The sequence below is a fragment of the Pristiophorus japonicus genome, chromosome 10, assembly GCF_044704955.1.
Source record: "Pristiophorus japonicus isolate sPriJap1 chromosome 10, sPriJap1.hap1, whole genome shotgun sequence".
NCBI lineage: Eukaryota > Metazoa > Chordata > Chondrichthyes > Pristiophoridae > Pristiophorus > Pristiophorus japonicus.
In genome coordinates, this window is record NC_091986.1 from 42,160,309 (window position 1) to 42,184,080 (window position 23,772).

Consider the following 23,772-nt stretch of genomic DNA (forward strand, 5'->3'; position numbering starts at 1 on the left):
ATCACTCTTCCCAAGAGGTTCCTTCACTACGCGATCATTAATTAATCCTGACTCGTTACACATTACCAGATCTAAAATAGTCTACTCCCTGGTTGATTCCACAATGTATTGTTCCAAGAAACTATCCCTCATACATTTTATGAACTCTTCCTCAAGGCTACCTTTGCCAATTTGATTTGTCCAATCAATATGAAGATTAAAATTGCCTATAATTATTGCTTCACTTTCTTACAAGCCTCCATTATACCTTGATTTATACTCTGTCCTACAATGTGGCTACTGTTAGGGGGGCAAAATCTCCAAAAATTTCCAAATGAGTTCTGACGAAGGGTCATCGCCCTGAACTGTTAACTCTGTTTCTCTCCACAGATGCTGCCTGACCTGCTGAGTGTTTGCAGCATTTTCTGCTTTTACTTGTAAATGAACATTTGGCAAAATGGAACACGGTAATCTTTGGTAAAAAGGACTGGAGCAACTCAGACAAAAAAAATGGTAAAGTTACTGTATAAGAAAAACATCAATGAACCGGGTCATGTTGACAAGAGTTAGGTTGACTGGCTTGTTTGAAGATCGCTCATGCTTGGAAAAAGGTACAGCAAAGTTATTGTTTTTAGGCATTTTTAAGCAGTTACTCATAATTTTGGCCAGATCCCAATCAGAGAGTGCGCAGAGTGTTTTGGGAACAACTTTCTTTTTTCCCTCGAGACACTCAAATCTGGAAACCTGGGACAGGTACTGCAGACACTTTGCTAACAATGTTCCCTCTAATTTTTTTTTTGTGCGCAGTCCCCATAACTGGCTGCGAGTCCATTCAAATTTTCCAGTGTCAGCCGCGGCTCAGTGGGTAGCAAACTCGCCTGAGTCAGAAGGTTGTGGGTTCAAGTGCCACTCCAGTGCAGTGCTGAGGGAGTGCTGCACTGTCGGAAGTGCCGTCTTTCGGATGAGACGTTAAACCGGGGTCTCGTCTGCTCTCGCAAGTGGATGTAAATGATCCTATTGCGCTATTTCTAAGGGGAGCAGGACTGGTGTCCTGGCCAATATTTATCCCTCAACCAACATCACCAAAAACAGATTATCTGGTCATTATCACATTGCTGTGCACAAATTGGCGGCCGCGTTTCCCACATTACAACAGTGACTACACTTCCAAAAGAATTTCGTTGGCTGTAAAGCGCTTTGAGACATTCAGCAGTCATGATGGGCGGTATATAAATGCAAGTCTTTCTTTTACACACGCGCAGTTTCTTCCATGGAAAAGCCGGTGAGTGGCCGGTGAGTGCAGGAGCTCCAGACCACCGCACGGCCGCGCAGCTTAAGGGGAACGCTATTTGCAAACTGTCCCACTGCTAATGCTCCCAAAGGAGGTTTGACATTTCACTTGACAGGCCGGTGCAGACCTTGGAGATGTCCTATTCCCCTACGCCAGTGGGAAGCAGGTTAGATTTCACCTGCGGTCAAACTAGGAACTCAACAGCTACCAAACCAACGCCCCCACCCACCTTACTCCCATCAACCAAATACAGCTCCAGGATGACATCTGTACACAGGATTACATAGGATATACAGCACAGAAACAGGCCATTTGGCTCAACCAGTCCATGCCGGCATTTATGCTCCCTCAAGCCTCCTCCCATCTTTCCTCATCTAACTCTGTCAGCATAACCCTCTATTTCCTTGTCCCTTATATGCTTGTCTAGCCTCTCCTTAAAGGCATCTATACTATTTCGCTTCAACCACTCCCTGTGTTATCGAGTTCCACATTTTCACCACTCTCTGGGTAAAGAAGTTTCTTCTGAATTCCATATTGAATTTCTTGGTGGCTATCGTATATTGATGGTCTCTAGTTATGCTCTTCCCCACAAATGGAAAAACTCCCTCTATGTCTATCAAAACCTTTCGTAATTTTAAAGACCTCTATTAGGTCACCCCTCAGCCTTCTTCTTTCAAGCCAAAAGAGACCCAGCATGTTCATCCTTTCCTGATATGTATATCCTCACATTTCTGGTATCATCCTTGTAAATCTTCTCTGCACCCTTTCCAGTACCTCTATATCCTTTTTATAATATGGTGGCCAGAACTGTACGCAGTACTCTACGTGTGGTCTAACCAAGGTTTGATACAGATCTATTGGAGACGACTAGAACAATTTCAAATGCAAGGAACCTGTGGGTATAATCTTCTCTAGTCACTATGTGCAGCGATATCGTGAAACAAATGTGGGACGATTATCTCTGGTTAGTAATCCTCATGAAAGTGAAAATGTCTTAAAAAAAATGCATTTAGAATTTCATTAGATTTATGCACCAGAGGAAATCTTCCTATCATCTTGCAACACAGAGTCACTGGAGGACATCATCCTTCTGAACACCTTTCAAAGTCTTCAGACTATTCCAATGCTCCCCTGGTCGGCCTCCCACTTTCCACCCTCCATAAACTTAGGTTTATCCAAAACTCTGCCTCCTGTATTCTATTTTTAAATCACCGACCATTGGCGGCCGTGTCTTCAGCTGCCAAGGCATTAAGCTCTGGAATTCTCTCCCTAAACCTCTCTCCTCCTTTAAGATGCTCCTTAAAAGTCCCACTCCAGAGATTTGAGCACAAAATCTAGGCTGACACCCCCGGTGTAGTACCGAGTCGGGAGTGCCATCTTTTGGTTGAGAAATTAAACTGAGAAATTAAACCTGCCCTCTCAGGTGAACATAAAAGTTCCCCCAGCACTATTTCGAAGAGGAGCTTGGGAGTTATCCCCGGTGTCCTGGCCAATATTTATCCCTCAAGTAACATACTTTGGAACGTCTCGAGGTCGTGAAAGGCACTATATAAAGGCAAGTCTTCCCCTTTTCTTTTTCCAACCCCTGGCCCTTCTCTCGCACACTGCCATCGCTCATCAGCTTGGGCTTCATCCAACAAACTGATCTTTATTCTACCTGGTATGGTGAGCCACAGTCTGACACGCAGGACATTGTTATAGAGAACTGCCCTTGCCATCATGGTATTCGTCGGCAGTCATTTAAAGTACTGCCAATTTTTGTTTTTTATTCATTGGAGGTAGGCGTCGCTGGCAAGGCCAGCATTTACTGCCCGTCCTTACTTGCCCTTGAGAAGGTAGCGGTGAGCCGCTGCCTTGAACTGCTGCAGTCAGTGTGGTGTAGTGGTTTGGTACAACCAAGTGGCTTGCTCGGCCATTTCAGAGGGCAGTTAAGAGTCAACCATACTGCTGTGGGTCTGGACTCACATTTCGTCCAGACTGGCTAAGGACGGCAGATTTCCTTCTCTAAAGGACATTAGTGAACCAGATGGGGTTTTAACAACAATCAAGTAGTTTCATGGTCACTATTACTGATACTAGCTTTTTATTTCAGATTTATTTAATTAACTGAATATTAAATTCCCCAGCTGCCGTGGTGGGATTTGAACTTATGTCTCCGGATATTAGTCCAGTAACATAACTACTATGCTACCATCCCTGTAATTTGATAGCTTGACAAGCAACAACTGGCGATCCATCCAAGGAGACTCGCTCAGTCTATTCTTCCATTTGAACATGTAGCCTGTTTTAGCATTTGACTCAGAGTGTGGGCCAGCTTAACTTCACCAGGGACTTTCCTGATCTTCTTTACAAGATCCAAAGCATGTCTTGAGGAGCAGTCCTGCCAGCTTCTCCTCCCCAAGATGGAGTGCTCCAATGCACCCAAAGTGCGTTAACTGTGGAAACTTGGATAATAAGGGCCACTACATCTGCTGAGAGCAGCGTTAATCTCATGTTCCCTGTCTGCAGCATTAACTCTTCACTGGCCCATTTCAGTTAGTAAACTTTTAAACAAGCAAAAATAATTTGTTAAACAATATTGGCCTAGAAACTGCGATCAAAGGTCTCCGACCCACATCCGAACATACCTGCAGGCTCCCAGTCTGCGGAGAATTGTGGTCTGAGGCCTCCAGGCGTACGCCTGCGTAAAGGCCCACGGATCCTCGGGGCGCAGGCGGTTCGGAAGCGCTCCGGGGATCATGTGGGTCCGGTCCTCCAATCACAAAGGAGGATTTCATTGCACGTCATTTCCTAATGATGTGCAATGGAATCCTGAAATAATTAAACAATGTACCCAATTCTAAGAAATATAAATGTTCTGAATTTCAATTTTATTCATAAGTCCCTTCATTACACCAAATACAATAAACATTAAATTTTTTTGAAATAGAATTTTAAACATCTTAATCTGGGCCAATATTTGCATAAACTAATTTAAAGTGTTTTGTATATCATTTTTAAAATTTTGAAATGCTTAATTTAATATTTATATTAACCCTTACACTGATGAAAGCAGGCCCTGCATCTGCTTTTACCAGCCGCAAGAGTTTCATGGGCAATTGCTGGGTAGTTGTTGGGCAAATAGCCCAACCCTGTGCCAGCGATGCTCATTTTGCTTTTCATTCGGGAGATCGGTCAAGGCATATCTTGACAGATTGCAAGTTCCGGGTTTCGCCCAACAATGTGTTTTAAGATACTTAGCTTGGTGTTAAAATCTAATAGTTTTTATTCCTTTTACACACTAGAATTATGAGGCGTCTTGCCAGATAGCAACTAATTTGCAAAGCACACTGACCCACGTTTATTCGGGGTCCCAATTTGTCCCGTGGCATGCTGTCCTCATTAATGTCCGCTTGTTCTCAAAAGCAAAGAACACAAGGCAGGATAATCTGAACCCCTAATGAAGTGAGATGCTGCAGCTGAAACACTAATGTGAGAGAAATCTGCATCCAGTAAGTACCAAGACAGACCATAGTTTCAGGGGTTGGGACAGACAGAAAGGCTGGTCATACCGCACTTTGCCTGAATTCGCATTGCAAATCTCCAACATGGCTGGTTAGAAGGTTTTCTTTGTCAGAAAACAAGTTCCTAAGAATGACATGTATGTCTGATAATTGCTATCAATATCACCAACTAGTTTTTTTTTTTAAATCAAAGGAAAAATGTGCGGGGCTGTGGGCAATGTTCCCGTTGAGCTGTGCGGCTCCCGCGCAGGCTGCTTCCCGGCTTTACAACTGGAAAAGCCACGGAAATTTGAATGGGCCATGCACCCCAAAAGCAAATTAATGGGAACATTGTCTGTGGGGGAGAGTGGGACTGATTGGATAGCTTTTCCAAAGAGCTGGCAATTGCACCAAATGGCCTCCTTCTGTGCTGCATGATTTGCAGGATGAGGCAAATATTCTATTTGCATGTGGATGCTGAATGACTAAGTGATGAAGAAATCTTGCTTTTGGCCTCGATAGTCATGTATATACTGATGTACTCCTACTTTATGACCCAGCCCAGTAAGTTCCAACAATGTACTTCAGCATCTTCTTACAATCAAATACTTAAATCTTTATCATTCTAATTTAGAATTTAAAACAACATGTTTTAGCAAAACAAGTAAATACACTATGCAAAAAAAGATATTCCCGCTAGGAACACAAACGTTCATCACGAAACACGTTTCACTCTATATCAATACTCGCACCAACCCCTCAAATATTTTCACCAAATTATATTCCCAAATAACCCATCAGAAGTTATTGCTACAGAGGGCCATTTGGAACTGGGTTGGGGATGTTGGGCTGCCTAACGGCAATTTGCAGAAGATACAAAATCAACCACAACAAAATCCATTTGAATATAATCTGCTTATTCTTGAATGTTTTTGTAAAATATATATCGAAGAACTCCTTTTGGAGAATTGATGTAGTGGCGATACTACCTGTACAATTTAAAAACCTACTCAGACATTGCAATCAGAAGTGAATTCATATTTATAACTCCTAACCAATTCAATCATAGCTTTCAAATGGGAATTGGATAAATACATGAAAGAATTTGGGGAGCGAGCAGGGGGCGGGCGGGGAGAAAGACGACTAAATGGATTGCTCTTCGAAAGAGCCGGCGCAGACTCAATAGGCCAAATGGCCTCCTTCTGTGCTGTACTATTCTGAAGATGTCTCAGACATGTTCTAGGACCTAAACTCACCTGTTCATGCATTATGTTGGACAGCTCACGAACCATTTCTCTGTAGTTTGCCTTCATTTCCTCTTGGTATTCAACCTGATCTTCCTTGATCAAACGTTCATTTACAATCAAGGCTTGCCCACAAGCCTCAACAAACTGCCTGTGAACACAGAAAGAAACCCATTGACGCACACTGATGAGTAGCATGTCCCGAAATGTTGTACTGTGGAATCTGAAATGTCTCGTCCACTTCTATCGCAATGGCTCCGAAATGCCGGCATTTACCTGAAGACTTCCTTCAGTTGTTTCACTTTGTTGTCGGGATACTTTTTTACATTGGCTTCCTCGAGGAAAGCCCGTGCGTAGGCCAACGGCCCAGCATTTACCTAATGGAAGAAAACAAGCATTGTGCTCATTATTGTCGGACTGCAATTTCTGCAACAAAAACCGTGCATTTTTTCACAAGATAAATTTCACAGAAGAATAGAGATTTCTCATCATCCATATGTCTATCTAATTATATACCTATCTCTCCAATATATTTAAATATATACCTATCTCTCCAACATATCTAAACATATACCTATCTCTCCAATATATTTATCTAAACATATACATATCTCTCCAATATATTTATCTAAATATATACCTATTTCTCCAATATATTTATTAATACATATACATATCTCTCCAATATATTTATCTAAACATATACATATCTCTCCAATATATTTATCTAAACATATACATATCTCTCCAATATATTTATCTAAACATATACATATCTTTCCAATATATTTATCTAAACATATACCTATTTCTCCAATATATTTATCTAAACATATACATAGCTCTCCAATATATTTATCTAAACATATACATATCTCTCCAATATATTTATCTATATCTATCTCTCCAATATATTTATCTATATCTATCTCTCCAATATATTTATCTAAACATATATCTATCTCCCCAATATATTTATCTAAACATATACCTATCTCTCCAATATATTTATCTAAACATATACCTATCTCTCCAATATATTTATCTAAACATATATCTATCTCTCCAATATATTTATCTAAACATATACATATCTCTCCAATATATTTATCTAAACATATACATATCTCTCCAATATATTTATCTAAACATATATCTATCTCTCCAACATATTTATTAATACATATACATATCTCTCCAATATATTTATCTAAACATATACATATCTCTCCAATATATTTATCTAAACATATACATATCTCTCCAATATATTTATCTAAACATATACCAATTTCTCCAATATATTTATCTAAACATATAACTATCTCTCCAATATATTTATCTAAACATATATCTATCTCTCCAACATATTTATTAATACATATACATATCTCTCCAATATATTTATCTAAACATATACATATCTCTCCAATATATTTATCTAAACATATACCTATTTCTCCAATATATTTATCTAAACATATACATATCTCTCCAATATATTTATCTAAACATATATCTATCTCTCCAATATATTTATCTAAACATATATCTATCTCTCCAATATATTTATCTAAACATATACCTATCTCTCCAATATATTTATCTAAACATATATCTATCTCTCCAATATATTTATCTAAACATATATCTATCTCTCCAATATATTTATCTAAACATATACATATCTCTCCAATATATTTATCTAAACATATACATATCTCTCCAATATATTTATCTAAACATATATCTATCTCTCCAACATATTTATTAATACATATACATATCTCTCCAATATATTTATCTAAACATATACATATCTCTCCAATATATTTATCTAAACATATACATATCTCTCCAATATATTTATCTAAACATATATCTATCTCTCCAATATATTTATCTAAACATATACATATCTCTCCAATATATTTATCTAAACATATATCTATCTCTCCAATATATTTATCTAAACATATATCTATCTCTCCAATATATTTATCTAAACATATATCTATCTTTCCAATATATTTATCTAAACATATACATATCTCTCCAATATATCTATCGAAATATATATCACTCATATCCATAGAAATATATACACAACCGGCCCCGCCCCCAGGCAGATATTACGAGATTTTGCCGATTGCGCTGGTTCGGGAAGGCTCTTCAAATCGCGCTCATTGTTTGAGGCGCACACGCACCAGTCGGCACGTTCTAAACAGATTTTACACATCAAAAAATACTGAATTTACTAAGAAACTGACAAGTGTCCACCCATGAAACTACTAAATGGTTCAGTAACCTAACCAGCACCATTTCAAGTACATATTGGACTCAATTTTCCGATTTCACCCAATGTGCAAACTCTACCTACTTTATATATATATATAGCTTTTAAAAAAATCACCTGTACAATGACACTGCCCTGGAGTTTCAGCTGTAACTTGATCATATCCACATCAGAAGAGGAACACAATATTTGCAGTTCTGCCACTTTATTGCTCATTTCATCAATTGCGACCTCAATAGGGTTCAGATCTACATGCTGTTGGTACATGACAGGAATGCGCTTCTTCACATAGGGAAAGCAGTGCATAGCTGAGGAAGATGCAACATCGTTTTAAATCAGAAACATTCCATCAAAAGTAAGATATTGTAAGCTCATCACAAAATCACTGATCCAAAGCAATGGAATCTGAATGCATTTGGAAACTATACATTCTTTCACGCCAACGTGTGGATGAAAGAGGTCTCCCCTGTGGAGATTTCAAATGCTAGCTCCTGTGCAATGCAGTTCATTGCCAGAGGTTATCTTAGGCAACAGCTATTTTCATGTATACAAATACCTTTAACGTAGTAAAATGACCCAAAATTTGGCATCGAGACACATAAGGAGATACTAGGACAGGTGACCAAGAGGTAGGTTTTAAGGAGCGTCTTAAAGGAGAGAGAGGTAGAGAAGTTTAGGGAGGGAATTCCAGAGCTTAGGGCCAAGGCAGCTGAAGGCACGGCCGCCAATGGTGGAGTGATGGAAATTGGGGATGCACAGAGGCCAGAATTGGAGGAGCATAGGGATCTCGAAGGGTTGTAGGGCTGGAGGAGGTTACAGAGATATACCTAGCTACAAAGTATATATTTATATTCTACTTGCAGGTGGTGCTGTCTACGGTCCGTTGGATTCCATGTTATTTTATAATGACAAGAGTGTTCTCTATGTAACATAGATTTACAATTTGTTCTGTTATTGTAGACAGGACACTCGGATGGTGTTAATCGTTGTTGGGGAGGAAAGTTTGCAGATTCACAAACACTTTCAAGTTCCTGGCATTACAAAATAAATGAATGTATTTATTTTATTTCTCAGAAGTGCCAGTCTGAACTGTGGCAGAGTTGAAACAAAACACACATGTACTTTTATGCTGTTAGCTCGGGGCATGTGGTCTTATTTTAAGCTTTGCAGCTACCCACTTTCTGATGGTAAGACAGTAACACACACCAGGGCAGCAGTTTAAAAGTAGCTCCCACCCAGCTTATGACCATCTGACAAATCTACACAGAGCACCAGAAGCAAGAGGCTTAACATAGCTGTGGTGCCGTGCACGTGAGACAGCTTATGCCACCCACTATGTTAAACCACTGCTTTTCTTGATATATATTAATGACTTGGGCGTGGGTGCACAGGGCACAATTTCAATCTTTGCAGATGACACACAACTCGAAGTATAGTGAATAGTGAGGAGTATAGTGATAGACTTCAAGATGACACAAGACAGGCTGGTGGAATGGGTGAACATGTGGCAGATGAAATTTAAACAGAAAAGTGCAGTGATACATTTTGATAGAAAGAATGAGAGGAAATATAAACTAAATGGAACAATCCTAAAGGGAATGCATGAACAGAGAGACCTCGGGCTATATGTGCATAAATAGTTAAAGGTGGCAGGGCAGGTTGAGAAAGTGGTGAAAAACACTTACGGGATCCTAGGTTTCATGAATAGAGGTATAGGGCTAGAAATTCAATAGGTTTGCGACCGTTTATCCGCCAGGGTGAAGTGATATTTTTTTGGCGCTAAAAGAGTTGCACATTTTGCGCCCGGGCGGAAATTTCGGCAGTGGTTTTGTGCCGGCGCTAAAAGTCATTGCCCGCCCAATTTTTAAAGCGTTTTTATGACGTCAATCGGCGTGCAATGCTGCACTATCGCCCCGGGCGGTAAATTTGGCGATATCGTCCGCCCGGAAAAAACAGTTAGACCCAGGGCGCACCCGGCACCATCTAGAAAATGGAGCACGTTCAGTGCATAAAAGGATTAGGAGAAGGCGGCTGCGTTTTTCATGGTGATGGTTATAGTTCGTTTAAAAGGATATTTAAGGACATTTTTTTTTAAATTGGGGCTATACTATGTCAGCCATTATTCCTGCCTGCTTTTTGTAAGCTGCGTCGAGCTGCAAGAAGGCTTATTGATGAACATTTTGAGTGTAATTGAAGAGCTCGCAGACGAATGGGGAGGAGGCCTTACCCACCATGAGTTTACAGATAACATCGCTCATACCTGCAGCTCTCTGAGGCACAGTGCGTTAGAAGGCTGCGCTTACAAAAAGAGGTGGTCAGAGATATGCCATCTCATAAAGGCAGACCTACAGCCTACCAGCGGCAACAGGACTGCACTGACGGTCGAGATGAAGGTGACTGCAGCACTTGCCTCCAGCTCCTTTCAGGCATGAACATGGGACATCTGCTCCATCTCGCAGTTCGCTACATTCGCCAGGTGACTACTGTACTGTACGCACGCAGGATGGACTTTATAGAGTTCCCAATGACCAAGAAGGCACAGAATGAGAGGGCTATAGGTTTTGGACAAATTGCTAGCTTCCCCAAGGTTCAGAGTACACACGTCGCACTGTGAGCACCTTTACTCAATCCAGAGATTTACCAAAACCAAAAGGGATTCCACTCCATGAACGTACAGATCGTCTGCGACCATACTCAGCATGTAATGGCAGTAAATACCCAATTTTCAGGGAGCATCTATGATGCTTTCATCTTGCGTGAGAGCAGTGCCTCATGCCTGTTCAAGCATCAGCCACAAGGCCAGAGCTGGATGCTTGGGGACAAAGGTTACGGCCTCGCCACTTGGCTCATGACCCACCTTGGGAACTCTCAGACAGAAGCTGAGCATCGCTCTAATGATAGCCATATAACCACATGCAACATTGTCAAAAAGACAATTGGAGTGCTCAAGCAGCGCTTCCGATGCCTGGACCACTCTGGAGGCTGCCTACAATACTCCCCATAGCAGATCTCTGAGTTCATTGTGGTGTGCTGCATGCTACACAACTTAGCCATCATGAGGGAACAGGATTTGCCAATGGGGATTGTAGAACCACCTCAGGAGAGGGAAAGAGGAGGAGGACGAGGAGGAGCCTGGCGGTGAACCCATGATACCACCCCCACCACCACCACCACAGGGGAGGTCTTGTGGAGCTTTCGACGCTGCAAAAGTGTTAAGTTCACTGAGTAACTCTTGCATTTTCAGCATTTTCTCGATCTTTCTCGTAGTCTTCAGCCCAAAGAGCCACTCCCACATGGGAACCCTCACTCCTTAGGAACTGAAGTGTGACCTTGTGCATACAGTAGTGTGGTGTTGCCCAGAGCTCAGACAGATATCATGTTCCTGCATTCATAAAATCAGTGAATGGTTACAGTGTGGAAGAAGGCCATTGCCGGCCAAGCCCGTGCTGGCTCTTCGCAAGAGCACCTCAGCTAGTCCCACTCCCCCGCCCTTTCCCCGTAGCCCTGCAAAAAAATTATTTCAGGTACCTATCCATCTCCCTTTTGAAAGCAGTGATTGAGTCTGCCTCCAGCACCTTTTTAGGCATTGCATTCCAGATCCAACCAATCGCTATGTAAAAAAGCTTTTGGCACAATCGCCTTTGAGTCAGAAGGTTGTGGGTTCAAGTACCACTTCAGGAGCTTGAGTACATAAATCCAGGCTGACACTCCAGTGCAGTGCTGAAGGAGTGCTGCACTGTCGGAGGTGTCGTCTTTCGGATGAGATGTTAAACCGAGGCCCCGTCTGCTCTCTCAGGTGGATGTAAAAGATCCCAGTGCACTATTTCGAAGAAGAGCAGGAGTTATCCCCGGTATCTTGGCCAATATTTATTCCTCAATCAACATCACTAAAACAGATTATCTGGTCATTATCACATTGCTGTTTGTGGGAGCTTGCTGTGCACAAGGAGGCTGCCGTTTCCCACATTACAACAGTGACTACACTCCAAAAGTATTTCATTGGCTGTAAAGCACTTTGAGACGTCCGATGGTCGTGAAAGACGCTATATAAATGCAAGTCTGTTTTTGGTTCTTTTGCCAATCCCCTTAAATCTGTGTCCTCTGGTTCTCGGCCCTGCCACCGATGGGAACAGCTTCTGTCTATTCTGTCCAGAGACCTATCAAATCTGCTCTAAGGAGAACAACCCCAGCTTTTCCAGTCTATCCAAGTAACTGAAGTTCCTCATCCTTGGAATCATGCTCGTAAATCCATTCTGCACCTTCTCCAAGGCCTTCACATCTTTCCTAAAGTGCGGTGCCCAGAATTGGACACAAGGGTTTATACAGCTCCATCATAATTTCCACACTTTTGTACTCTATGGGCTAGAAATTCAGGTTTTAGCGATTTCGCCCGGTTTTTGGCGATAATCACGGCAGAATTTTTTTTTTACTGCCGGGATACCGTTATCGCCGGACCTAGCAAAATTCACCAAACAGAGACCAGCGATAACGATAAATCCAGCGTTGCACAACAGAATTTGTGCACCGGAGCCGAACTTTGCGATTGAAAACAAAACGGACCTTTTGCGCCCCCATTTGTTTTCTTCTTCCCACGCTTCTGGTCAGCTGTCGGGGAGCGCTCGCGCATGCGCAGTACACCGAGGGATGAATCAGCCATTTTCAGATAGCAGGCACGATAGAAGGAGATGGGAGCAGGCAGAGAGCGAAAAAATTCAGTAATGAGACGAACGAGGTCCTTTTCAGAATGGCAGGCAGTGACTAGTGGGGTACCGCAAAGTTCAGTCCTGGGACCCCAGCTCTTTACAATACATTAATGATTTAGACAAAGGAATTGAATGTAACATCTCCAAGTTTGCAGATGACACTAAGCTGGGTGGCGGTGTGAGCTGTGAGGAGGATGCTAAGAGGTTGCAGGGTAACTTGGACAGGTTAGGTGAGTGGGAAATGCATGGCAGATGCAGTATAATGTGGATAAATGTAAGGTTATCCACTTTGGGGGCAAAAACGCGAAGACAGAATATTATCTGAATGGCGGCAGATTAGGAAAAGGGGAGGTGCAACGAGACCTGGGTGTCATGGTACATCAGTCATTGAAAGTAGGCATACAGGTATAGCAGGCGGTAAAGAAGGCAAATGGTATGTTGGCCTTCATAGCTAGGGGATTTGAGTATAGGAGCAGGGAGGTCTTACTGCAGTTGTACAGGGCCTTGGTGAGGCCTCACCTGGAATATTGGGTTCAGTTTTGGTCTCCTAATCTGAGGAAGGACATTCTTGCTATTGAGGGAGTGCAGCAAAGGTTCACCAGACTGATTCCTGGGATGGCAGTCCTGACATATGAGGAGAGACTGGATCAACTGGGTCTTTATACACTGGAGTTTAGAAGGATGAGAGGGGATCTCATAAAAACATATAAGATTCTGACGGGACAGGACAGGTTAAATGCGGGTAGAATGTTCCCGATGTTGGGGAAGTCCAGAACCAGAGGACACACTTAGGAGAAGGGGTAGGCCATTTAGGACTGAGATGAGGAGAAACTTCTTCACTCAGAGAGTTGTTAACCTGTGGAATTCCCTACCGCAGAGAGTTGTTGATGCCAGTTCATTGGATATATTCAAGAGGGAGTTAGATGATGCCCTTGTGACTAAGGGGATCAAGGGGTATGGAGAGAAAGCAGGATAGGGGTACTGAGGGAATGATCAGCCATGATCTTATTGAATGGTGGTGCAGGCTAGAAGGGCCGAATGGTCTACTCCTGCACCTATTTTCTATGTTTCTATATTGATTATAGACAGTTTGCTGGTCAGATTTTAGTTGCTCCCAGTGGGATTGAGACACGAGGCATTTGCATGTCACGATGCTTCATTCAGACCCGTGTGTGACCTTGAACAAAATGTGCTGTGAATTGTTAAGTGATACAGATTGTTCCTACAGTGGTCTCCACATCGTGAAATTGGTCCCACCAACAGGTTATCTACGATCAACAAGAGAGAAACAATCCGAAATAAAGGTTTGCAAGAAAAGTAAACCGAAGGCTGCCAGCATTTTCTCACCTGTAATTCAATTCAATACAAAAACTTGATGTAAACATCCAAATGAAACTGTTCTGTATCTTTATTCCAAACAAGATACAAGAAACAATTCAATTTATCTACATTCTACAACTTTGCTGTCTTCTGCTAGTTTGTTTCTGCCCTATTTCCTCTTCTCCCTCAGGAATAGGAAGAGGCCGTTCAGCCCCTCGAGCCTGTTCCGCCATTTAATGAGATCTTGGCGGATCTGTATCTTAACTCCATCTACCCGCCTTGGTTCTGTAATCCTCAATACCCTCGGCCAGAAGGTGAATTCTGTTCAGGTAAAGTTCCATGGATTATCAGCATCGTCACAGGTAGTCCCTCGGAATCGAGGAGGACTTGCTTCCACTCCCAAAGTGAGTTCTTTGGTTGATGGCTGAACAGTCCGATACGAGAGCCACAGACCCTGTTACAGGTGGGACAGACATTCGTCGAGGGAAGGGGTCGGTGGGACTGGTTTGCCGAGCGCTCCTTCCGTTGCCTGCGCTTGGTCTCTTCATGCTCTTTGCATTGAGACTCGAAGAGCTCGACGCCCTCCCGGATGTACTTTCTCCACCTCGGGCTGTCTTCTGCCAGGGTCTTCCAGGTGTCTGTGGTGATGTCGCACTTTACCAGGGAGGCTTTGAGGGTGTCTTTATAATGTTTCCACTGTCCTCCTTTGGCTCATTTACCATGAAGGAGCTCCGCATAAAGCATTTGTTAAGGGAGTCTCGTATCTGGCATACGAATTATCTGGCCTGCCCAGTGAAGCTGATCAAGTGTGGTCAGTGCTTCAATACTGGGGATGTTAGCCTGGTCGAGGACACTGATGTTGGTGCACCTGTCCTCCCAGGGGATTTGCAGGATCTTGCGGAGCCATTGTTGGGGATATATCTCCAGCGACTTAAGGTGCCTTCTATACAGATCCATACAGGAGGGTGGGTATTACTCCAGCCCTGTAGACCATGAGCTTGGTGGTAGATTTGAGGGCCTGGTCTTCGAACACTCTTTTCCTCAGGCGGCCGAAGGCTGCACTGGCGGCGATGTTGAATCTCCGCATCAATGTCTGCCTTTGTTAATAAGAAAGTTTTAAAAAAGGGGACAAGTCCGACTGTGGCAACTTCAGGGGAACCTCCCTGCTATCAGCCACTGGGAAAGTTGTCGCTAGAGTTCTCCTCAACCGTCTTCTCCCTGTGGCCGAGGAGCTCCTCCCGGAATCACAATGCGGATTTCGTCCCCGACGGGCACAACAGACATGATCTTTGCAGCGACAGTTGCAGGAAAAATGCAGGGAGCAGCGCCAGCCCTTATACATGGCCTTTTTCGATCTTACAAAGGCCTTTGACACTGTCAACCGTGAGGGTCTGTGGAGCGTCCTCCTCCTTTTCGGATGCCCCCAAAGTTTGTCAACATCCTTTGCCTGCTTCACGATGACATGCACCGTGATCCTTACCAACGGATGCATTATAGACCCAATCCACATGCGGACCAGGGTCAAACAGGGCTGCGCTATCGCTCCAACCTTCTTCTCAATCTTCCTCGTCGCCATGCTCCACTTCACAATCAACAAGCTCCCCGCTGGAGTGGAACTAAACTACAGAACCAGTGGAAAGCTGTTTAACCTACGCCGCCTCCAGACCAGGTCCAAGATCACCCCGACCTCTGTCGTTGAGCTGCAGTATGCGGACGACGCCTGCGTCTGTGCACACTCAGAGACTGAACTCCAGGATATAGTCAATGTATTCACTGAGGCATATGAAAGCATGGACCTTACGCTTAACATCCGTAAGACAAAGGTCCTCCACCAGCCTGTCATCGCCGTCAAGCACTGCCCTCCAATTATCAAGATCCATGGCGCGGCCCTGGACAACGTGGACCATTTCCCATATCTCGGGAGCCTTTTCAACAGTTCCATGGATATAAGTAGTGCTGCAGGAGCTCCATCAGTTTGTCATGAGTGAGCCTTCATACTGCGCTCCATTCACTCTTTGAGCCATCATAAAACAAAAGCTAAGCTTGTCCTAACCCACACAAGAACATTTGCATCAGGCACCCCCTCCCTAGCTCTGTAACCTCCTACAACGCCTACACCCCTCCCTATCTCTGTAACCTTCTCCAGGTGAATCTACCACCAGCCTGCCCATTCTGCTAACCAATGTTCCCCTTCCTTTTTTGGGTGCGTGGCCCATTCACAGTTTTGCGCATGCCTGAAACTTTACATTGAAAAAGCCGATCCCGGGCTGTGCAGGATGGGCAGAGAGGTGGAGAAAGTAGCTTCATTTATGTTTCTGAAGCATTCTACACCCCTCCTGATGGAGTGCTACACTACTGGAGGTGCCGTCTTTCAGAAGAGACATTAAACCTCTCAGGTGGATGTAAAAGATCCCTTGGCACTATTTAGAAGAGGAGCAGGGGAGTTATCCCCGGTGTCCTGCGCAAATATTTATCCCTTAACCAACATCACTAAAAACAGATTATCTGGTCATCATCACATTGTGGAAGCTTGCTGTGCACAATTTGGCTGCCCGGTTTCCTACATTACAGCAGTGACTATGCTTCAAAAAGTACTCCATTGGCTGTAAAGCGCTTTGGGATGTCCGCTGGTCATGAAAGATGCTGCAGAAATGCAAGTTTTTCTTCCTTTCATTCCTTGCTGTACGCCAAAACTCCTCAGCAAATTTAGACCGTGTTCCCTGTACTCAAGCTGAGAGCGAATAAAAGCATTGACCTCCAGTGGGCACCTTTTTCAATTTTTCTCCAATTTGTGCAATGCTCTTGGTTTCTGTCCGTCATCCAAATTGTTGCTGCATTTCCTCTGGTACCATATGCCTGTATTTTTCTAACAAGCCCCCTCTGAGACACATTTAACCAAATCCATGCTAGCTGTCCTTGATAAGCCCATGCTAAGAATTTTGAAGAAGTGATATTATGTACCAGGAGGGATGTGTGTGAAGGAAACCCTATTAGATACAAGGGTATTGAGGAGAGAGAATCACTAAAGACATTGGCAACTTGTTTAATCTCGATCCAGTCCAAGAATGTCTTGTGGAACTACTTTTTAATTAAGAAAAATTATGGAATAAAACTATGGTCCCATGAAAAGAGCTTGCATTTATATAGCGCCTTTAACGACCACCGGACATCCCAAAGCACTTTACAGCTAATGAAGTACTTTTGAAGTGTAGTCACTGTTTTAGGAATAATATGATCTATACACCAAACAACCTTTCTCAAGTCATGTATTGCTGTTGGGTAACTATAAGAAGCCTCGCCATGGTCCAAAGTCTGGTGGTGTTTGGAATGGTGCCAGTTGATGAGCTTGGCTTTATTCTACGCACAGGAAACTTCACATAACGAATGCAGTGATTAGTGCTGTAATGATTATTGACTCCCTGTAAAAATGCTTTGCTCTATATGTTATAGTCAGAAATACATTAGTATTCTTTATAATTAGATCTAATCTAATTAGCTTGTATGTATGTGTGTATCAGTTTCCACTAACTGTCATAATTTACTGATTACATGTTCACCTCTAGACTTGATTATGCCCAGTCATTTCTTACTGGTATCCCATCCTCCAGTCTCCATAAACTACAACCTGTCCATAACTTGGCTGCCCATATGATGTCTTGCACTGAGTCTTGCTCACCCACCACCTCAACCTTGCTAACTTACATTGGCTCCTCATCTCCTAAAGCATTAAATTTACAATTCTTATCTTCGCCCTCAAATTCCTCCATTGCCCCATTCACTTTATCCACTGCATCTCTGCAACATCCTCCAACCAACATCCAAGTCTGCATCCTTCGGTCCACTCTAACTCTGGCCTTCACCCTAACATTGGTGGTAGAACTTCTAGTTACATTGGCACAACTCTGGGATGCTCTCCCTATACTTCTACACTTCTCTCTCCACCTTTAAACGCCTCTCAGGATAAGGAGTCAGCCATTTAGGATTGAGATGAGGAGAAATTTCTTCACTTAGAGAGTTGTGAATTCTCTACCCCAGAGAAGTGTGAATACTCAGTCGTTGAGTATATTCAAGGCTAAAATCGATAGATTCTTGGGCATTAAGGGAATCAAGGGATATGGGGATAGGATGAGAAAGTGGAGTTGAGGTCAAAGATCAACCATGATCTCACTGAATGGCGGAGCAGGCTCAAAGGGCCGAATGACCTACTCCTATTTCTTATGCTCTTATGTTCTACTCAAAACCAACCTTTTCAACCAAACTTCTGAGTGCCTTTCCTAATCTCTCCCTCTATGACTCAAGTGTCCATTCCCCTATCTACTTCCATTGTGAAACCCTTAGGAATCGCTTGGCATTAACGACACTATTGTTGTAGTTGGTAACATATGAAAATAACAAATCAAACATAAGCATTCAGTAAGGTCTACTGCTGAAGGAAGGCAGGCTGCTGCTCTTTTCTTTAGAAAGAGCAGGCTGAGGGGTGAGCTGATAGAGGTCCTTAAGATTATGAAGGGGTTTGATAGGATAGCCGTAGAGAAGATATTTCCACTTGTGGGGGAGACCGAAACTAGGGGCCATAAATAAAAGATAGTCACTAATAAATCCAATAGGGAATTCAGGAGAAACTTCTTTACTCAGAGAGTGGTGAGAATGTGGAACTCGCTACCACAGGGAGTAGTTGAGGTAAACAGCATAGATATATTAAGGGGAAGCTAGATAAATATATGAGGGAGAAAGAAATAGAAGGATATGCTGATAAGGTGAGATGAAGTAGGGTGGGGGGAGGCTTGCGTGGAGCATAAACACCAGCATGGTCTTTCTGTATTGTATGATTCTATAAGCCAATGAGAACAGGAGGGTCCCAGGTGCTAAGTTTAACCTGCGCCAAGTTAGCTGATATCAGTTGTAGTGGCAGTGAAAGATAGAAGACGTACCTCCAGATACTGAGAAGTATAGAGGAACAGAGGGACCTTGCAATACATGTCCACAGATCCCTGAAGGTAGCTGTACAGGTAGATAAGGTGGTTAAGAAGGCATACTGGATACTTTCCATTATTAGCCAAGAGAGAGAATACAAGAGCAGAGGTGGGGTTATGCTTGTATAAAATACTGGTTAGGCCACAGCTAGAGTACTGCGTACAGTTCTGGTCACCAATTTACAGGAAAGATGTGATTGTACTAGAGAGAGTACAGAGGAGATTTTGCGAGGATGTTACCAGGACTGGAGAATTTTAGCTATGAGGAAAGATTTAACATGCTGCGGTTGTTTTCTTTGGAACAGAGGAGGCTGAGGGGAGATTTAATTGAGGTGTATGAAGTGATGAAGGGTCTAGATAGAGTGGATAGGAAGGACCTATTTCCCATAGCAGAGGTCAATAACCAGTGGGGCACAGACTTAAAGTAACTGGTAGAAGGATTAGAGGGAATATGAGAACTTTTTTCACCCAGAGGGTGGTGGGGGTCTGGAACTCACTGCCTGAAAGGGTGGTAGAGGCAGAAACCTTTATCACATTTAAAAAGAACTTGGTTTTGCATTTGAACTGCTGCAAACAACAGGGCTACGGACCAGGAGCTGGAAGGTGGGATTAGGCTGGATAACTCTTTTTCAGTCGGCACAGACAAGATGGGTCGAATGGCCTCCTTCTGTACTGTAAATTTCTATGATTCTATGAATTAATCCTTGCTTTCCCTAACTAGCGAGGGAACATTGATCAGGGTTCCTGATCACAAAGTTCTACAACAACAACTTGCATTTATAGAGCGCCTTTAGAAACATAGAAAATAGGTGCAGGAGTAGGCCATTCGGCCCTTCGAGCCTGCACCGCCATTCAATGAGTTCATGGTTAACATAGTAAAACGTCATAAGGTGCTTCACAGGAGTGTTAGCAAACAAAAATTTGAGACCGAACCACATGAGCCTGAAAGGAGGAGAGGTAGAGAGGGGGCGAGGTTTAGGGAGGGAATTCCAGCGATTAGGGCCTTGGCAGCAGAAGGCACAGCCGCCAATGGTGGAGCGATTCAATTTGGGGATGCGCAAGAGGCCAGAATTGGAGGAGCGCAGAGATCTTGGAGGGTTGTGGGGCTGGAGGAGGGGAGAGGGTCATGGAGGGATTTGAAATTAAGGCTGAGAATTAATTGAGATCCAATGTAGGTCAGCGAGCACAATGAGAAATGGCACTTACTAGTCAAGATAGTTCTTCTCTTACACTGTTGCTCAACTCCTCCTTGCTTCTTCCCAGAGATGGTGAACGGCATCTCGAATACAAACCGCTGAATATTGTGACTTTTCTCAAAATCTGTTTTTCGGTCCAGTAACTCCTTTTCGTCGAGATATGGAGTCACATACGTCACTTGAATGTAGGCATATTTTGAGTCCAAGTCTTTTGGATTGACCTTTTGAAAAAGAATACAACATCAGCAGAGAACATTGGCATAACTACAATCCGTTATATCAAGGGCAACAGTTAACAGTTTAGCAGAGTATCAAAGCTGTCCCAACTTTAAAAAAAAAAGAGGAATACAAAATTTACTGTGGTAAATGAAGGCACTAACCGAAGACCTGTGGTCAGGAAAGGCACTATATAAATGTAAATTCTCTCTGATTTTCAGAGGTGTTGTAGAATCGTAGAAATTTATGCCACAGGAAAAGGCCATTCGGCCCATCGTGTCTGCGCCGGTCGAAAAAGAGCTATCCAGCCTAATCCCACTTTCCAGCTCTTGGTCTGTAGCCCTGTTGGTTGCAGCACTTCAAGTGCATATCCAAGTACTCTTTAAATGCTATGAGGGTTTCTGCCTCTACCACACTTTCAGGCAGTGAGTTCCAGACCCCCACCACCCTCTGGGTGAATATATTTCTCCTCAACTCTCTTCTAATCCTTCTCACAATTACATTAAATCTATTCCCCCTGGGTATTGATCCCTCTGCTAAGGGGAATAGATCCTTTCTATCCGCTCTTTCTAGGCCCCTCATAATTTTATACACCTCAATTAAATCTCCCCTCAGCTTTTTCTGTTCCAAAGAAAACAACTCCAGCCTATCCAATCTTTCCTCATAGCTAAAATTCTCCAGTCCAGGCAACACCCTTTGTACCCTCTCTAGTGCAATCACATTTTTCCTGTAGTGTGGTGACCAGATGAGACAGTAAACAGATTCTGCCTCAGTACCGAAGCAACTCCACTAAAGGCAGATTAACTTGTGTAGTGAACGGCTGTTTTTCAGACTAGAGGTATGTGTGCAGTGGTGTCTCCCAGGGATCGGTGTTTGGACCACTGCTGTTTTTGATATATATCAATGACCTGGATTTGGATATAGAGGGCATCATTTCAAAGTTTGAGTTTGCAGAGGATACGAAACTCAGAGGATGAGAATGAGGGGGGTAGTAACAGACTTTAAGGGGACACAGACAGACTGGTGAAATGTGCAGACACATGGCAGATTAAATTTAATAGGGAGGAGGGACCACCTGTTGGGCTATGGAGAACAAGCAGGGGGGGTAGGGATGGGACTGATTGGATAGCTCTCTCAAAGAGCCGGCACAGGCATGATGGGCTGAAGTGCTGTATCGTTCTATGATTTGAGGATTGTGGGGCCATGTTTGCCTATATAAAAAGTGACTGCACTTCAAAAGTAATCCATTGGTTGTAAAGCACTTTGGGACATTGGGCCAAAAATCGCGGTCTCTACGGGCGCATACGATGTGCGCATGTACCCATACAGGTCCCCAAGTACTGGTTCTTTTGACAGTTCCAATGCATCCCCGGGAGAAGGGCCTTCGCGGGCTGAGATTTGGGCTATTTGCCCAACTCCTTCCAGCAAATGTCCTTAAAACTCTCATGCCTGGTAAAAGCAGACACAAGGCCTGTTTTTACCAGCACAAGAATTTTAATAGATGGAAAAAATAAATGTTAATACTTATTTTTATATTAAAAACCTTGTCTATGTAGGTAAGTTTATTTATAACACTATTAAAACATTTTTTTTTAATTTCAAAATGTTTTTTCTCTAAAACATTTAATTAATGCAATTTCTATTAATTTTAAAAAGTGGAGTTTAAAAAAAAAGTTATGTTTGATTTTAGGGGTATTCTCGTTGATAGTAGTGGGAGCTCGGGGCTCTCATTACAGTTATACCTCTTCAGTCCGGCACCCTTGGGATCTGACCAATGCCGGAACAGAGAATTTACCGAACCACGGGAGGTCTCACTTACCGGTACCGGTGGACAGCGCCCAGGCTCCTGTATGTGTGAGTGCGTGCCACGGCAGCCTGTGGACAGCTCCCTCAGCATACGCGCACGCACTCACTGAGTGACAGACGCTCCCGGCCGATTTCCGAACACACGGACTGATCAGCCATTGCAGCCAATCGAAACTTAAAAAAAATAAACGTTCCTCTCCTGCAGGCTGAACTATTGCCGAACCACGGATGTTTCCGGATGAAAGAATCCCAGAGTAGAGAGGTACAACCTGTATTATGAATGAGAATACTACATTTTGATTGGTGGTCCAGGGCCACGTGATCCCAGGATACGCATACGCTCCTGGAATACATGGGCCCCTACTCTGGCTGCGCAGGTAGGCTTCGGAGTGCAAGTCTACGTTCCTCCAGGACCACCAGGTATTTTCGTAAAAAATGTTTTGGTCGGAGCCTCCGACCGCAATTTTTGGCCCAAAGTGATCAAGAGCACAAGATATATTTAAATCCCTTATATTGGAATTAAAAAAACACACAATGGTGCAGTAAACCCATTCAGACAGTCATTATAATCAGACATATGTATGAATGTAGGAGTTACTTAAAGATGTTTTTATAATCTTAAACAATAGCTCATGTTGGATAAAGTATTTGAACCCCTCATGTATCGTGGAAGTGTTAAAAGTTTTGGAAACTCCCATGAGGGCACCTGCAGAAGTTCTTAAGCAATAAATCACAGAAGCACCAGGTTGCGTAAGGTAGGTGATAAGAAAGTGCTTACAAAAGAGCAGAATTGCCAAAGGCAGCAGACATTTTATAACGCTGTTGTCCTCACCTTTCCATCATCGTAGATCATCCTTACATTCTCCGAGCCAAACTTGTCCGAATAAAGTTTCAAAAGTCGCTGGGAGATCTCGGACAGCTGGGTCAGTTTTGGCTCTTTGTAAATGTACTCCTTTCCATCCTCATCCTCAAAGAACCCCTGTTAAAAATGAGGTTAAGTGGGTCAGGTGACGGGTGAAAAATACTCTGAATGAGCAGATAACGCGGAGCGATGGAACCAACTGCAAATCAAAAGCTCGGAAAACACACACAAATGCAAACGAAAGATTCTTCAAATTTCCCCAAGTATGCCAACTGTTTCAAATAATTTCATTAGGATTTTAGGTTGATGGCTGTAAATCCAAGGCAATGCTAATCTCCAGCCGTTTGTTACAAGGATTCAAACTAGCCAATACCACATTGCCAAATATTATTTTATTTTTTACC

General features: G+C 43.0%; 1 protein-coding gene across 5 annotated transcripts in view; it reads right to left on the minus strand.

The window, feature by feature from the left end:
• LOC139274972 (dedicator of cytokinesis protein 9-like) overlaps positions 1-23,772 on the minus strand; it is a 455,604-nt gene that overhangs the window by 4,957 nt on the left and 426,875 nt on the right. For all 5 annotated transcript variants that reach the window (XM_070891774.1, XM_070891771.1, XM_070891772.1 and 2 more), the window contains 5 exons: positions 23,339-23,485; positions 20,495-20,705; positions 8,410-8,600; positions 6,273-6,373; positions 6,009-6,147 (listed from right to left, as the gene is read on the minus strand). In XM_070891774.1, the coding sequence (XP_070747875.1) occupies positions 6,009-6,147; positions 6,273-6,373; positions 8,410-8,600; positions 20,495-20,705; positions 23,339-23,485 (789 nt within the window). The remainder of the gene's footprint in view (positions 1-6,008; positions 6,148-6,272; positions 6,374-8,409; positions 8,601-20,494; positions 20,706-23,338; positions 23,486-23,772) is intronic.